We start from the raw sequence: 17741 nt of genomic DNA, 5'->3' as shown, positions 1-17741 counted from the left end.
ACCCAGGTTTTCAATGGAATCTTCAAAGAGTCTGGACCACTTGGGAATCTCCAGCTGCCTCACCACATCTGGGATGAAAGCCACTTGTCCTCAAACATGGCATCCAAAGGCACAGGTTCTCGCTTTGTTAGCTTTTCTCTTTGGCTCAATTACTCTCTTGCCACAGAACCGTTTTCTATTTTCATCTCCAGGGAAGACGTTTCTACAACAGTCTTTTGAGCCTGGGGACCAAAGCACCATTTATAGCTCTGCTTCTATGGGGAAAAGTGCTTTCAAGAGCCCAACATTCAACTTACAAATAAATGATTGAACTCAACTGCAACTGCTTTTAAGCAAAGAACTTCCTGTAAGGTTTTTGCACACTTCAGTGCTAAAGACTGGTGTGTGTGTGTGTGTGTGTGTGTGTGTCTTAGAATTTCTAAATAAGAGCACCAGGTGTTGCATTTTTAGACTGACCAAGTGTGACCTTTTTTTTAAAAAAAAAAAAAACCTCTTAAAGCAACAGAATCATATATCGGTTTCAAAGAACACTTGGCTTAAAAAATGGCTAGAGTCAAAAATAAAAATAAATAAATCAAAGAGCAATACTGAAAATGTAAGGGGAAAAGATACATATTAGCACCATAAAGAAAATAGGTTACTTTAGTTTTTTAATTTTATCATTACAGATTAAGGCAAGCTTCCAAGTACAGGGAGATCAGAGATCAAAGTGACCCACACAAGCTGGTTTTCCTTTGAATTCAACCATCCAAAGAAATAGTCATGATGAGGTTTCTAGTCTGCTTCAAAGCAAGCACAGACCCCTCCTCAAAAAGAATAAGAAAAACATTAAAAACCACATAATGAAGATAGCACATACTTTTGTCTCCCTTATAAATCATCAGATAATTCACACATCAGAAGAGTGATCAATTGCTTTTTTTTTTTTTTGGCATTGAAAGAAAGCTGCTTGCTGGGCTCAGTACTGCATTGTACCCTCCCACCTCTTGATTCTTATTTCTCTTCTACACCCTTGACTGACCTTCCCTCCTCAGTTTCTTTATTTCTCTCTCACTTCCTGTAATCATAGGGTATGACGTGGTTAGAATTAATGCCCCTGAACCAAAGAAATTAACTTAACTGTAGTTTTTTTTTTTTTCCTTTCAAAACTACTTACTTACTGGTGTTATTCAAGATCCATGTCCTATGTATAAACATTGGCAAGATGACGCCTTGTCCCTGTAAACACTTGTATATAATTTTCTATGTACATAGATCTATGTTTTTTTAATAATGCTATTAAACTTTCTACAAACTTGTTTACAGTTTGAATGAAATCCAGTATTTCCCAGTGAGCTGAGCTGATTATGGGCTCTTTAGGATCCAATGCAAAAGGAACACGTGAGGCCCCCGATACAACAATTTATAGGGATTTCGAGACGAAGGTGGCAGAACAGTGAGCCAAGCGTGGGGCTCTGCTGTGTGCGGGGGCCCTGGGTGACTGAGCAAGTCACACACCCATGGAATTGGTCCTGCTGGTGCGTCTTTATTAATGAGAGCACAGACTTGTACAGTTCTCTAGGCTGGTCTGGAATGAACAAAAAGTTCACATTGAAAATTAAGTAATGTGCCCCCCCCCCGCCCCCGCCAAAACAAGTGTCAACATCCTGTGGTGGTTTCCAATATACTTCCTGAGAATTCACTTATTTACCATAACTGACACAGAAAATGTTGTCATTCATTAAAGCACCTGGACCAACCGATGGAGAGGGTGTTTTGGGTGACCCATCTTTGAATTTTATAATTTAGTAAGACAGAATTAAATTGTGCAAATAGTGGAAGGAATTTTGAAGTCACCTTCCCCCTGGGGCCAAAAGCATTTGAAATATATGACTAGCCTCTGAGCGACTGAGAACATAACTGATTATTAGCTATGATGTAATTGACAGCTGGATTGATGGAAGGGGTGATAAAGCTGAGAGATTCTGGAGAACGGGTTTCTCTGGTTCCAACAAATCAAATCATGGTCACATTTTCCATTAAGTGTCTCATGGTTGGAATTAAATGGGGTTTCACTTTGTCCTGGTCCTTCTGCAATTTCCAAGTACCTCCTCTTTACACCCCATCCAATGTCCTCACCCTTTGTCTTCCTGACACTATGCCTTCCCTGTGTGATAATGCAGTCATAGTCCTCTGTCCTTTCTTGCTAAATTGGCAGGATATTGGTGGCATCTTCTGTCCAGACTTCTATTGGCTTTGAAGTGAGGAATGATGTTGGTTCAGGAAATGGAGAACGTCAAAGTTCCAGTTGCTGGATGGCTTGCGGCTAGATTCCACTGCATTTCCCAAGAGCAAATACAAGCTGCCATCAAGAAATTTATCTTTTTCCGTCAATCGTCCAATCCAATCCCCCATCATGATTCACCTGAGCACCAGGAATTTTATCTTTACAACCCTTTGGGCACAGATGAGAAAACTTGAACTTGGAAAGATTGAATAACTACTAAAAAGGGCAAGGCTGTGTGTCAGCCATGCATGGCCTGACTCTTGCTCTTTTCTGTACTGTCCACAAAATGCTGCTATAAATTATACGACTGAACATTTTCACATTTTCTAGGGAAACAATCATATTTATAAGACTGCAAGTAGCTTATACAATCTCCAGTGGTTTTCCCTATCTTCGGTCCCTCTGTCAATCACCTTACTGATGCCCTTGCGGCTCTAACCATCATCCTCCCTTGAAACCCAAAGGATGCTACTAACTTCCCAGTCACCCTACCCAACCCCCAGCACTGCCCCTTCTCAGATGCTGTTAGAAGAGGGGAAAAAACTAAAAGCAGCAAGCCTAAGAATACTCACCACCAAGGAGAAATAAACTAATCCTCCTTAAAGGAGTTAAAATATTTCAAGAACATTGAAACTTTCAAAAATCTAGAGTTGTGTTGCGTAAGTTGACTGGAAATATGTTGCACCGCCTTGTAAAAATTCAAATAACAACAAATGTGCCGGTAGCACTTTATAAAGCTCTTTCACATACCCGCTTGAACTTCACACCATGTTATGGCACAGTTGCTAATATTAGGTCCATTTGACAGAGGAGAAAACTGAGGCACAGAGCAGTTATGTGACTTGCCCAGATTTAGTCAACATGAGAAGTGAAGTTAGGATCTGGGAGCCCAGGTTCTTTCCACTCTCCCACACAGCTATTTATTGAACTATATCTTCAGCTCAATGCACATTTATTTCTCCTTTTTTTTCCAAATGACAGAAAGGGCTGAGAACTGCTGTAAATCTCTGCAGCTTACACATCCTCTTGCTGCTGAATTTAGAAGTCATTGACCTTTGCTCTTCTTTCAAAATCTGAGTAGGCTTCAGATCCCTGGAGAAATATGAATTACTTAATTAAAGAATCTAGGACAGCGAGGAAGCAACCCAAAGGAAAAGAAACTTGCATCTAATACCTCGTTTGATCCACAGAAATAAATTCCAGTGGATTAAATACTGAAATAAGAAAATAAAACTATTAAAAAATGAGTCAAGAACATGGGACTTCCCCTTCCCACATGAGAGGGCCAATTTTGTAATATCTAAACTAGTCCCAGAACTCAAGAAGAAAAACACAACACATCCAGTCGAAAAATATGCAAAAGATATAAATGGATGACTTATTGAAATACCCATTACCCTTAAATAAAGATGCACAATGTATTACATATTAAAGGAAAAGCAAACGAAAAATCTACTGGAATATCTTTTTCCAGATGTCAGATTTGCAAAATAATAATAATAATAATAATAATAAAAATTAAAATTTAAAGTTTGGTAACACAATGTATGCTAAGTATGTAAGAGAATGAATTCTTTCTCCTTGCAATATATAATCTGAGTGTAAATTGCTACATCCTCAAAGAGCAATTTGAAGATTTCTATAAGGATTTAAATGCACAGATGGAGGATTTCAGCAAATTACTTGCCATCAAATTGTCCATGTCATTGATGGAGCCTGAAGTTTACCTAAACCTCAGGCTATGGGCACAGCCCTGGAGCTGAAGGACCAGGAGGTCAGACAGGCCTCTACCTACACATTAAATAGACATCAGTGAGCACTCATCTCAACACGTGACACCTTCTTTTAAAATGAACTTTTTTGTTGTTGTTTTGTTTTTGTGGTGCTGGGGATTGAACCCAAGGCCTTGTGCATGGGAGGCAAGCACTGTACCCACTGAGCTGTATCCTCAGCCCTGAACTTTTTTTTTTTTTTTAAGGGAAGTTTTAAGTTCACAGAAAATTGAGTAGAAGGTACAGAGATGTCTCATAATCCTCCTGCCCCACCTGTGCACAACCTCCCACATTATCAACATCCCCCACCTGAGTTGATGAACCTGCACTGACACATTATCATCATCCAACGTCCACACTCCATTATGGCTTCTTCTTGGTGTTGTACATGGGTTGTTCTGCTGTTTGGACAAACGTGTAATAACCATGGTAGTGTCATACAGAGTAGTTTCATTGCCCTAAAAATCCTCTGTGCTATGTCTATTAGTTCCTTTAATTTTCATGGTAAACTGGAAGAAAAATGTCTATTAGGCATCTTTTAATTATGAGGAAATCACGACTGAAAGAGGTCAACTTTTTGGCCCTCGGTCACAAAGCGGCTAAATGGCAGAGCAATCATAACCCTAGGCCAGCCTCTATATTTACAGAACTGCTGTCTCCACCCTGTTTGTGCTATCAGCTAGAATCCCTAAAGCTTGGAGGTGGAGAGACCTGTGTTACATGATACTGGTCCTCAAAATGTGTTGTTCAGGCTGAGGTGTCGGCAGGCTGGCGAGCTTGGGAGAGCGTGGACACAGCAAGGAGGAGGCTGATTACTAGCCAGAAAGTGGGTTCTCCCCAGATGCCAAATCTGCTAGCATTGTGATCTTGGACTTGCCAGCTTCCAGAACTCTGAGGGGGAAAAACGTTTGTTGATCAAGTAAAAAAAAAAAACAAAACAGAAAAATGTGTTGGTCAAATGTGTGAGTGTCAACATCATAATCCTGATATTGGCCTTTGCAGATAAAAAAGTTATTTCACAAAGGAAGAAGCTCACAAAGCAGAATCCAAAACAGTGAAGGCTAAAGGGAAGGCCATTGAAATCTTCCAAAGTGAAGTCATTTGTTCATGATACTCTGGACTTGGAGACTCCAACAGGGACTTTTGCTTTTCAGCCCAGAGACTTTTTAAACAGAAAATGCTGACACCAAGTGGTGACAAGCAGAAAGAACATCCATGCCCAGGGCCAGTGCTGGAAAGGAAGCCCTGTCTGGCCTGCTCACAGGCCACCAGCTCCCAGGCAAAGTGGCTTGTCAATGACACCACTGACAGGTTCATCTCGCAGCTCCTCTCAGATGTGTTCATCAGGGTTTGCTCCCAAGAAGCTGTAAATCCCTTCCCTGCCATCAGAATGGCGCTGCCATGCAGGCCTGTGCTTCTGAGTCCTCATTTACACCGCCTCGGTCTACAGTGTGTGCTTGGTTCAACACACACGTGTGTGGATTCGCAAGTTCTTGATTCTGGTGCAAAATCACTTATCTTACCTTCTGTGTACAGAGGAAATATGAGCTTCATTATTTTATCTACTGAGGAACTGATTTTCCTTTCTTCTGGCTGGGATGTGCATAAAAACTAAAGTTTAGTCTGATCTAGTCATTTCAGTCCAATCTAATCTTTCAAGTGTCCCATTATATGACTCTGATTTTTTTGTGCTTGGATGACTCCAGGAGATTAACATCATTCAGAATTCTGCTCCCTCTCCCCAAGGGTATCTGTCCTTGTGGCATAGAGGTACAATGTTTCAGAGCATGGCTGACGATGTGAAGCCAGTACTCAAAGGGAAGGTGATACCTTCCTGCCTGCTGCCACCTGGTGAGTGCTCAGGGGTACAAGTTTAAGTTACCCACAGTATTGATGAAAATGCTCCACCAATTAAAAGCAGTTATTTCACTTAGCAAACCCAAATATCAAGAAGGAGTAAGGAACTGGGCTCAGCTGTGCATCCCTATAATCCCAGAAACCTGGGAGGCTAAGGCAGGAGAATCACAAATTTGAGGCCAGCCTCTAGAACTTAAAGAGACCTTGTCCCAAAATAAAATAATTAAAAATGGCTGAGATATAGCACAGTAGTAGAAGGCCCTTAGGTTTAATCCCCAGTACCAAAACAAGGGGTAGGGGGAGACTAGGGAAGAAATCTATAATTTTTTTTTTAGCTTTACATAAAGGAAGACCAAGTGGAGGTGTCCATCTCAGCCATGCTTCACAAATATTCTGAACCAGTAGTTTCAAAGCCTTGGCAGCAAGAGAGGATTTTATAGAGCCTGTAAAAAATGTGGATCCCCCATTGTGCCCTTGTTCTTTGAGATTTGGATTCCACTGGTCTATTATGGGGCCTGGTCATTGTTAAAGGCTAAGGTAGTTGTACCATGTAGCCAGGGTAGAAGTTTAAGCACACACCCCCAAAATTATATAACACTGCATGCATGTAACAAATCAGCAACATTTTTGTTTTTCACCCTTTACTATGGACTGAATGTTTGTGTCAACCTACCAAATATAATTCACATAGTAAGCCCTAATCCTCAATGTGATGGTATTTGGACATGAGGACTTAGCAAGCTTACTAGGTCACAAGCGTGGAGCCCCCAGCCAATGGATTAGTCCCCTTATAAAAAGAGACATGAGATTGGTGATCTCTCCCTCTACGACATGAGGATACAGCGAGAAGGTGGTTATCAGTGGTCTACAAAGCAGGAGAGCCCTCACCAGGAACAGTCAACTGGTACTCCAGAATGAGGAGAAATAAATTTCTATTGTTTAAGGCCCCAGTCTAGGGCATTTTTGTTATAACAACCTGACCTGAAGAAGACACCATAGCGAGCTGGAAGACTCTAATGGATGGAATTTGCCTACTTTTCCTCTCAGAGGTACCAACCTGCTCTTGGATTTACTTTCTCTCCTGACCCTCATTGCAAGCTATCTGAGGCAAACCCCTTCCTTCAGCGGAGCTCTTACTGTAGACTCTCTGCTCCTCTACCTTTTCTAACAGAGTGTGACTGAGTAGAACGTAGATTTACCTCCTCGGACACCAACAAGCCTGAGGTCTTTTGAAAGTAGCCTCCTTTGCATCACAGTAGCAAATAGTTGGTGTGAGTTAAAACATTTTGGTTAAATATCATCACAACATTTAGCAAGTAACCATAAGCTATTGTCTCCACAATTTTCAACACTGGGTGGGACATTTTTGACAATTTAGAAAATAAACAATTACTCACAAGACTTTATGAAAAAAAAATTACTGTATTGCAAATGAGTCCCTGCTCCCCTCACTAGAATTAGTCTCTTTGAGAAACAAACATTTAAAATACATTTCTCAATTTTTTATTTTTTTGCATGAAGAACTGAGTTTGGTATCACATTTGTGATGTGAGTTGTTTCTGCTGGGCCGTTGAACCCCTTTTTCCTCCCAGGTGGTAATAAAAGACTTTCACTTCCTGGCAAGGAATAAGAGAGGGGTTTTGGCTCCATCCCCAGCAAAACCAGCTTCAGAGAAATATCCTGGCACAAACGACTGTGGGCCTGACAGAATTCCCATCGGTCTCTCTGGGTGGAAGCAGAAATGGTGTTCTTAAGCTATTATTAGGGACTGTCCACTATGTATAAGGCCCTGTGCTAAGGTGCTTAACACATATAAAGAAGGTTCAAATCTAACTGGGAAGATAATCCCCACTTGTCCACATAAAGAAAGGTAGGTAGGGACTGAAAGGGAATAAAATAGGGTATTAAAAGTGTGTAACTCCCCGGGAAGCAGGCCCTGAGATGGGGATTGGTGTGCAGGAGGCATTAGGGTTGGGCTTGGGATCAACATCTGTGGGGCGGTGAAGGAAGTAGATTGGGCAGCGGGAGGGGAGGGACCACAATACAATCCCCACATACTGCGGCCAATCTCATAGGACATGCTGGAGTTTGGTGGTCTGAAGAGTTGTCACCCATTGAAACAAGATGGCCTGCCCTTCATAATCTCCCCCGGCCCCTAAAAAATCAACTAGTAATTGCTGTGGGCTGGCCCCAGGAAGGGTTTTGACCATAGATGGGTGACTCATAGCAAGTCTGTCCTTAAGGGGGCTCCACACCAAAGCGTCCTCTACAGGGGGCTATCGTGACCTTGATGATGAACATTTAGAGCAGGAAGGGAAAAGCATCTCTTGCAAAGAGACCAGGAGAAAGTAGGGGATTTGAAGCACCTTATCGTCAGCTTCCATTTGTCATTCATTTCACCCAAGACCAGATCAAACCTCTGGGGTTGCAGATACTACCGTGGAGTCAAATTTGCCCCATCAAACCCAGAAAAGAGCAGCTGAAATACTCAACAGACTGTTTTCAAACCATAACAGTAAAACACATTTCAAGTTGGATTTAATTCCATGAACCATACAATTTGGGTCATGATCCTATTGTTTTCCAATTCATTATCTAAATGATCATAAAATTCTCTTAAAAAAATTTTTTTTCCTGACTTGCCTCCATGGCCTGACACATTTATCCTCTGGTCCCCATTCCTACTGCTCTTAATTTCTTTCAGGTCTTTGCTCAAAGGTCACCTCCTCAGTAAAGCCTTCTTGAATCAACTTAGTTATAACTAAGTTACCACCCCCACCCCCTCCTGGCAGGTCCTACCCCTCTCTCTGCACAGCATTTACACCACCTGGCCTACTGTAGTTTATGTAATTATTTTACCTATTTTCTATTTCCTTCTGATGGAATGTAAATTCCTGGAACACAGTGATTGCTCTATTCAGTCTGTACGCCCATTGTCTAGAACAGTTCTGGGAACATGGTAGGCACCATAACAACCGTTCAATGAATGGCTGGCTCTCAAGTTCCATCTGCTCTCTCCTGACCATTTGTAATAGTGCCCCAGCCAGAGTCTCAGCTTTGGGTCTCCACGTCTCCGGCTTCCCCCTTGCTAGACTCCCCTCCCAAGGGGCTGCGAACCTACCGGCTAAATGTCCAGGGTGTTCTGAAGAGGGGGCATGTCATGGAGACCTTACGGAAGACCTTTATTACTAGTAGGTTATTATATCATAAACTTCCCCACTAATTTTTATGGGTCCTAAAGTTTGGAGCTGAGGAATCAAGCCGAATTCTCCAGCTTCCCAATGATGAAGTGGATGTCATAGTTGGTGGCAGTGATGTGTCAGGCCAGCCAGCGCTTCAGAGGAGCGCCAGTGCTAAGGAGCTTTGGAGTTTTGGAGCTTTGAAAGCTGGCCACTGACATCTGACCTTGCTTCACTTCCTCACCCTTATCTCCAGCCCATTCCTCCCTGTTGAGCAACACACACACTTAAAAACTTTCCCCAGGGGGCTGGGGATATGGCTCAAGTGGTAGCACTGGCATGCGATCCTCAGCACCACACACAAGCAAAGATGTTGTGTCCGCCGAAAACTAAAAAATAAATATTAAAATTCTCTCTCTCTCTTTAAAAAAAAAATTAAAACTTTCCCCAGTTATAATCCTCGCTCCCCAAGCTGATCCTCACCTCCATCCCTACCTCCAGGTCTACAGGGCCATGGCTGATAGCACCCTCCCACCCCCACCCCAACGAAGGACCAATAGCTCAGCCTGGTGTCAGGTTCAGACTGCCATCTCACTTCAGGCTGTTCCCATTCACATCTTAGAACGATTTTCTCCTGTTTCCCCTTCTCTCCCTGTCTCCAGCTCACCTCACTTCTCTCTGCCTGATTAATTTCATAAGGCCCCATTTTGGTCACAGTTTGCTTTGGCTCAAGCACCTTCCATAGCTCCCAAATTTATTCTTTGCAAATAATATTCCAGCTCTCCTATCCCAACTCTTCCCGGAGGCACATACCTGTGCCTTTTTCACTTCATACCTTATGCTCAGGCTGGTAGCCCATTGTTTTGTCATCAGCTGAAATTTAATAAATATGTGTGAGTAAAGACTAGAGATCACAATTAAGCTGTTTCCATCAGTTCCCTTGTTCTGTTGTTTCTCACTTTGTGAGTGAAGGTAAAACCTATTTTTTAACTAAAATATAAGATTTCCTTGTGCTTATTAGGTGTCTAGGATAGATAGATAGATAGATAGATAGATAGATAGATAGATAGATAGATAGATGATAGATTCGATGTGTAAAGATACATATCGCTTCTCAATGGCAAGAAGCAAATTTTCCAAGATTTCTTATTACACAAGAAACTCTACCAGTTTTCCTGGCGGTTCTAAACTCCAGGGACACCTGCTGCCAGAAACCAAACACAGCTGCTCAGGCAACAGAGGAAGCCGGTGCTCAGTACAAAAACCAAAACAAGACCCTGCTCACACAATCAGGGATGGCAAAGTTCCCAGATCTACAGCTTGAACTCAATAGATGAACTAGGGTCTCTGATATAAAAGTAAATAAAACTGCCGGAAACAGAAGTTTTCTCGTTTAAACTGACTCCTTCCAAAGAACAACGGCTGGACTCCTAAGGATAAAAATAATGTTTGTTGATTAGAAGACACATCACTTTTCCACCAACACTCCACGGAGGTCTCTAAGAACAATCATGTGGACATCATCTAATACCCCAAGTGGAGAAAAATCAGTATCAAACTAAGAAGGGAAATAGTGGTGGACAGGGATCACAAGTGCTGCTTCTTCTCAGCTTCCATTACCCAACCAGGCAAGAGCACCGGTTAGTGCCTGCCAGCAGCAGGTCCAGCACCCACAGAGGTCAGGTGCTAATTTTCACGTAACCGGATCCATCCCACGCCATGCTGTGAAGTCGGCACTGTGATTGCTATTGGGCAAATCCGAAGCTGAGAATCGCACCAGTTCAGGAAACTGCCTCCGCGCACACACCTGCTTGCTTGGTGGCAGGTGGTTCCAGCTCATCTCACTGGGGAGCCCCCCAACTGTGTTCCACAGGGTGTTCTAAAGGTTCCATGGAACAAACAAAATACAAACAAGTTGGGAATATGCTGGGCAGAACAAAATTCACCAGGTTTCTTTACTGCAGGGCTTCACGAGACCTGCAGTGTTTTAACCCATATTGCATGGAGTTTGTCTGGATTCCTCAAATTTAATTCACTGCAGACTTTTTTTTTCCTTGTACCAGACATTGAAGCTGGAGGTGCTTAACCCCTGAGCAACATCCCCAGCCCTTTTCATTTTATTTATCACTGCAGACCTTTTTGTTTGACCTTGAATACTCCTTGAAGCTCACATTCCCTGAGGACCACATTGGGAATCATTTCAGGACACCCTCCAGTCTCACTGAGAACCTGGGTTTGTTCTTGAGTGGGCCTGACAGCCTATTTTTATGGATTCAGGGAAAGCAAAAGACCATGGAGAAGTGCTCTGGCACGAATACCTAGGAAGTCATGGAATGAGCGGGGAAAAGAGAAGCTTGAGCCCTGCTACTACCCATGAACAGTGGTGAGCACTCGTTGTATGCCAGTGCTCTTTGAAATGCTCATTTCGCCTGCATAAGATAGATTTTATTATAATCCCTCTGGCCGAGATGAGAGAATTGAGGCACAGAAAGGTTTGCAACTAAGGTCACACAGCTCATGTCTGAATGTTCAGTTCAAATAGACTGGCTCCTTAATTCCTGTTTTCTACTTGCCTGTATTGAAGCCATATTCAGGTGGGAATGCGTAGGGTGGAGAAAGGCAGTTAGGAGAGAAGATTCATATATTTGCTGCACAAACGGTGTAAAAGCTTAATAATGGCAACTTACGTGTGAATTCTAATTTGTTCTGCAAACATTTACAAGTGCCTACCTCACCAGGTACTATGCTAGGTACCAAGGATTCAGCTGTGAATACAGCATATTTACAGTCCAATTATAACACAGGATGGCATGTGCTGCTGTGGGCAAGCAGGAAGGGCACCTGACCCAAACTTAGCATAGCCCTTTGACACTTAATGCAGGACTTTCCCTTCCAGATGTTTGAGAGGAGGAGCAGTCAGTCTGCAAGTATTTCAGGAAGAACAGATCATCTTTGCCCAGGACCTCACCAACAAATTGGAATTCTGGGAACAGCACAGTGTGGTCCTCTTCGAGCTGCTTCTGCAGGAAGTTCAGGGTGCTGGGACCTCCTTACTTTCTTCCTAGACTTAGCACCCATGTAGTGACAGCCCCTTGGCTGGGAGTCTCCACAGCCATCAGCCAGTTCTAAGCTTGATGCTGGGCATGGTAGGAACAGGAATGCTCCCCCTAATCCCATTTTCCCTGCATTTCCCATGCTTGCTGCTGTTAGGAGGGGCTGGATGACTATTTTTGGCTCATGGTCTATGAGCATCAGTAATGTATATCATTTCCAGGGCAAAGCATTTACTCTTGATGCAAGATCCCCAGTGCTGTCTTCTCTGCTGCAGTGGTTGAGGTGGCTTCATAGCCCAGATGCTGCAGACCCAAACGCGTAAAGCCTCCATCAGCTGAGTCTCCAATGGAGCTGAGCCCTCCATCATTAAGTAGCATGAAAGGAAAACAAACTTTGGAGGTGTTAGGCTGACGCCAGGTGCTTGGGAATTATTGAGCAATCGGCTGGAATGAGGAGGTGTTCCACATTTGATGCAAGTATCTCCAGAAAATCATGGTATAGTAAGATGGAATTAATTCCGCCATTGGCAGCAATGCCAATGAGGATAATAAGAACAACTGACCTTGGTACCGTGTTTCCTAATTTTCAAGGCACTTCAATAGCATGATATAATATAATCCCTGAAATTAACAAGAGACTTTGGTGTCCTCAGACCCAATTTTAAGGTAGTGCTGAGGGATTTCACAACTCCCTTCATGGAGCCATGACCACTTGTTAGTCCATTTTCTGTTTCTAGAACAAAATACCCAAGACTGGATCATTTATAAGAAAAAAAGTTTACTTGGATTCCCAGTTCTGAAGGTTGGGAAATTCAAAAACATGGAGCTTGTGCTGCCTCAACCCATGGTGGAAAGCAAAAGGGCACGTGGATCTGTGTGGAAGGAACAAACATGGAGGACGGCTCCACTCCTGGGTCAACCGATCCATCCCATAACAGTGAGTACTCACTCCCACGAGAAAGGCATTCATCCTCTTAAAGGAAGCCACCCAATGCCACCACAATGGCAACCAAATTTTAATGTGTTTTGGAAGGGACAAACCAGAGCACAATGGCTTCCACTGTCCTAAATGTGATCCTAGCATGGGTCACTTGATGTCATTGGAAAGAACCCTCTGAGGAGGAAAAATGGAATCAGAAGGCACAAACTCCATCCTCAGAGAGCCAGTTTCAGTAAATTATCAAAGGCAGGTGGAAAGAGATCCCCTGTTTTCTCCAGCAGTGGTGTCCTGTTTCAGTGGCCAATGGCCCGGAAGACGTGCCTGTCACATGGAATACAAGGGTGTTTGTCCTTCAGCCTCATAGGCTAGGGGACCAGGAAACAGGAAACACGGTCAACTACTCTTTAGCTTACTTGGGACAACCTGACTGCCTTTGAATCATAACTCTTCACTAAGGCCACATGATGTAAACTCATGGAAATCTTTTTTTTTTTAACTAAATTGCTTTGTGATTACAAGCATGATTCGTGTTTATTGTAGAAAATTTGTAAAACACTGAAAAGCATGCAGACAAAAAAAATGATGAATAAACACAACAATGTATGAAATCCACTATTTTAATGTTCGGCTTGTGTGTGTCTCTCTAGTCTTCTTTGTCAAAGTCAGTATCATACAGTTATCACTATGTAGGCTGATTGTACAAATATTATATTATGAGCATTTACCCATGTTGTTTAATAGTCTCAGTTGGATGATTTAGGTGGCTGCATACTGCTCCACCAAGTCTATCAATCTCCTACTACTAGATGCTCATGCTGTTTCTAAGTCTTCTTTGTACAGGTAATGTGGCAAATATCTAGGGACAAAAATTTTTATGTGTCTGTCTCCTAAAAAAAAAAAAAAAAAGGAAATGTCAGGATGCCCTCAATTTGGACATCTTAAAGATTTTTTCACACTGAGGTCAGATTTCTCTTTAGAAAGAGTGTGCCTCCAACAGCATAAGGGAGTCCCCATTTTTTACACTCTCACTTCCATTGGACATTATATCAGTCCAGGTCCAGTTAGGAAAATGAAAAGCATAGCATGGGATTCCAACAGAGAGAACTAGATTTGGGCCTCTGAAGGCTGAAAAGAAGCAAAAAGAGGACACTCAAAAAGAGTGACTTCAGGAAGCATGTCCCATTCCTAGGGTTGGGATAACAAAGGGATGTGGCTGGGGTTGTTGAAAACTGGCAGTGTGGAGCAGGGTCCCCGTGGAGCTGAATCACAGACTTCTGAAAAGGGGATGCTGCCTGCTGCTGTGGGCATCATCCACATTAACAGGCAAATCCCTGCTGAGCTGAGCCTTCCATCATGAGAAAGAGATGTTGCCAGGCTGGTGTTGGTACCTTGGAAGGCTGTAAAGAAGCTGGATCTGGTTGTGCCAGATTCGGAGGCTTTTACCAATTCCTAGGCCAGAAGAGCTGTTCCTAGAAGACCCTGAGAGCAGCAACAAACAAACACAAGCACCAATTCCTTCTCCAGCTCTCCCCACTTGCAGCCTCCCTCCAGTGCCCTCTATTGGCCCAGCCTAATGCACTCAGCTGACAAAAGAGAAATAGGATCTACCCAGTTCTGGCTCCAACCTGGTGGAACCTGTCAGAGAAACCACACAGTCATCATCACATTTAAAAGTTTTGTTGGTAGCTCAGGAGGCCAAGACAGGAGTATCATGAGTTCAAAGCCAGCCTCAGCAACTTAGTGAGGTCCCAGCAACTCAGCTAGATCCCATCTCTAAATACAATATTAAAAAAAAAAAAAAAACCACGGCTGGGAATGTGGCTCAGTGGTTAAATGCCTCTGGGTTCAATCCCTGGTAACAATAAATAAATAAATATTGTTGGTAATCTTTTCAATATAAGTGATTCAAAACATGAATCATGACATATGACATTGGTTAATGTGATATTATTTTGATGATTCAATAGTTTTATAAAACATATAGATCAGATTTCAGATTGAACTAGGACACAGCTTTAAAAACAAAACACAAATTGCTGGTGACATGTATTTAAAATGCTTCCTCTGTGTCAAACACTCTGCCTAGCAGGTTAGATGGCTATTTCAGCCCTCCTTTTACAGCTAGAGAAATTTGAGACTTAAAGAAGTAACCTGCTCAAGGTCATAGCTTCCAAATAGTGGAAGTGGAATTTTTATGGCCAGTCTGACATCATTGCCTGAACTCCTATCTACAACTCTCTACTATTGCCCCGTCCCTATACTGTTTGGGTGGCACACCTTTACCAGTCCGTGGCTACACCCTGGGAATGAACACAACCACCCTAGACTCTGGCTAGACTACTTTGCTTTCTCCATGCTGTGAGACCACCTGGTAGCTAGGACTGCTTCTGACATAAAACCTTCTTCACCTCAGTAACCAAACACCTAGCAAACTGGGCTCCAAATGGCTTCTTCTCCAAATGTTGATCTTGAGCAAACAATCCTAGTATTCTGGAATCTCAGAGCTGCATTAAAGACCCTTCCAGACCCTTACAGATTCCTTCTGTAATATTTCAATAAAGAGTTGTCCAGCATCTGCTTGAACACTTCTCTAACATACCACATACACAGCAGCTCCCTAGATTTTTGACAGCTGTAGTTATTAAAAACTTCTTATTTGCAGAGCTGAAATCTATCACTCTACAACCTCCAGCTGAATATTCCCAAGTTTGCTTTCCTGAGCAACAAGGAGAGCTTTGCAGATGCATGAAGGTGGCTCCATCATTCCTTCCCTGGTGTCATGGTGAGGTGTTCAAGTGCTTTTGGAGGTAGTCAAAGTCCTAAGTACTATGGCAGGGAAGGTGGGCAGAGCTCTGGTTTGTTACCGGGGTAGACCTATGTGCAGGAAGGCTTCCTGGTAGTAAAGAATGTATTTTCTTCATTAGATAATCTTAATTATCCTGGCTCAATTATTTCTTAGTTGTCACCATTTATGAACTCTGTAGTCTTCATCAAAAAACAAATTAGGATGGCCATACCTACATGACAGTAGCTCTGTAAGGATTTAGTCAGCAAAATGTGGTAGGTGCTTATCCACATAGTAGGTGCTCAGGAAATGAGATCAAGTGTATGGATGAAAGTCACAAACTTCATTTTGCCTAGAAAGTAATGAAAATGTCTTTTTATGGCAGTGATTCTTGGTGAAAGTGATTATTAGCTGAAGTCACAGCTTATTTCAAAAGATAGATTATATAACTATTTTAGAGTTTTATAATAGACTACTCTCTGGACAACCTCAGTCCATTGCAAAAACTGTACTTGAAGTCAGAAGAACTGAATTCATGACCTTGTTTAGCCCCTTATTCTGTGATCTTGCATTTATCTGAGCCTTGGTTTCCTTGCTTATAAAATGCACCCACATAAGTGAACATGTGGTCGATGCCCACCACAAAGTACTGTGGAGCAAGCAGAAGCAGCAGAGTAGAACACATATCTGAAAAGAAGTTCTGGGTGACAAGCAGAGTAAGAAATGTAGCCATGTCCTTTATGTAAAAATCAAAGCAAGCACATGCAACATGTAACACACATGCAGACTGCCGTAATGACTGTTTTTGAGAAGAAGAGAAAGCAAGTGAGTTGGGAATTCAAACGATCAATAAATGAAGACAACAGAAGGCCCCCAACCCATTCAGATATGAGTAAGTAATATGCCAACAAGGGTGCTTCCCTGCCTTCTTCCCATGGTTTTTCTATTCTGAGGAGCTAATGAGATTATGCATAAGGAAACAAGAGTTAAGATGAAGAAACTGAACAGAGATAGAAATTCCTTCAGCAGGAAGCTGTTACCGGGGCAGTGCCCACAAAGCCTTGCCCTCCTGCAGAATCTGCCAGTGCGATGACATCAGAGCCCTCATGCAGGAGGGCTTCTTCCCCCTCACTTCTGGAGGTATCACTCTGGAGACATCATAGCCAGGGGCACAACAGTCTCTCCCCATGGATCCACTGCCAACCGCCCACTTGGGTCCCCGGAAGAAGAGACCCAGGCAGACTGGGGCCTCCGTGACCTCCACTCCTCATGACATCAGATTTCGAGATTTGGTCCTCTTCATTTTGGAGAAGAAAATGGGTACCACCCGCAGAGCCTTCTTCATGGAGCTGGCCCGCAGGAAGGGGTTCAGGGTTGAAAATGAGCTCAGGTAGGACACCACCAATTCATCTCACCAAATGAGACGATGGATGTCAGTGTGCTTTGATAAACTTAAATTTGGTAGATAAGCAGGGGCTATGTGAACAGCTTCATGGGAACCCAAGGATCCTGGGTTTTCTTCCGCTTATGGAGGAGGACTGTTCCCACTGGGAGAGCAGCAGATAGATCTGAAACCAAAGAACAGGCGTGAGTCCATCAGTTAAGGGAAGCGAAATTTGAAACTAGTTGGCACCAAAAGATAAGATGAAATTTTTAATCTTTCACATATATTATGAGATGAGTTCTCTAGGGATGATAAACAGAAAGCTAATTGGAAAGCATGGATTTCAATTTTGACCAAATAGAACAAAATACCAAGTTCACCAAAAAAAATATCAGCTACTTTGGAGCAGAAAGGGTGGTTTGGTGGCTTGGCTCTTGTCTAAATATCTGGCGGTGCTCAGGGGACCACTGTCTGTGACGGGTTAAGGTGGGTTGACTAGCTGGCT

The 17741-nt window shown here is 42.8% G+C and overlaps 1 protein-coding gene across 9 annotated transcripts in view; it reads left to right on the top strand.

The window, feature by feature from the left end:
- Positions 1-17741, top strand: part of Dntt (DNA nucleotidylexotransferase) — a 193361-nt gene that overhangs the window by 140069 nt on the left and 35551 nt on the right. Inside the window, exon 1 of one of the 9 annotated variants that reach the window (XM_078034353.1) lies at positions 16316-17242. The exons of 7 other annotated variants lie outside the window; for them this stretch is intronic. In XM_078034353.1, the coding sequence (XP_077890479.1) occupies positions 17040-17242 (203 nt within the window). In that variant the 5' untranslated portion in view covers positions 16316-17039. Of the gene's footprint in view, positions 1-16315; positions 17243-17741 lie in introns of those variants that run through there. One more of the 9 variants, XM_078034320.1, reaches the window with a different exon arrangement.

Source organism: Ictidomys tridecemlineatus, chromosome 1, assembly GCF_052094955.1.
Source record: "Ictidomys tridecemlineatus isolate mIctTri1 chromosome 1, mIctTri1.hap1, whole genome shotgun sequence".
Classification (NCBI taxonomy): Eukaryota; Metazoa; Chordata; class Mammalia; order Rodentia; family Sciuridae; genus Ictidomys; species Ictidomys tridecemlineatus.
This window is presented reverse-complemented; position numbering and strand designations above follow the sequence as displayed.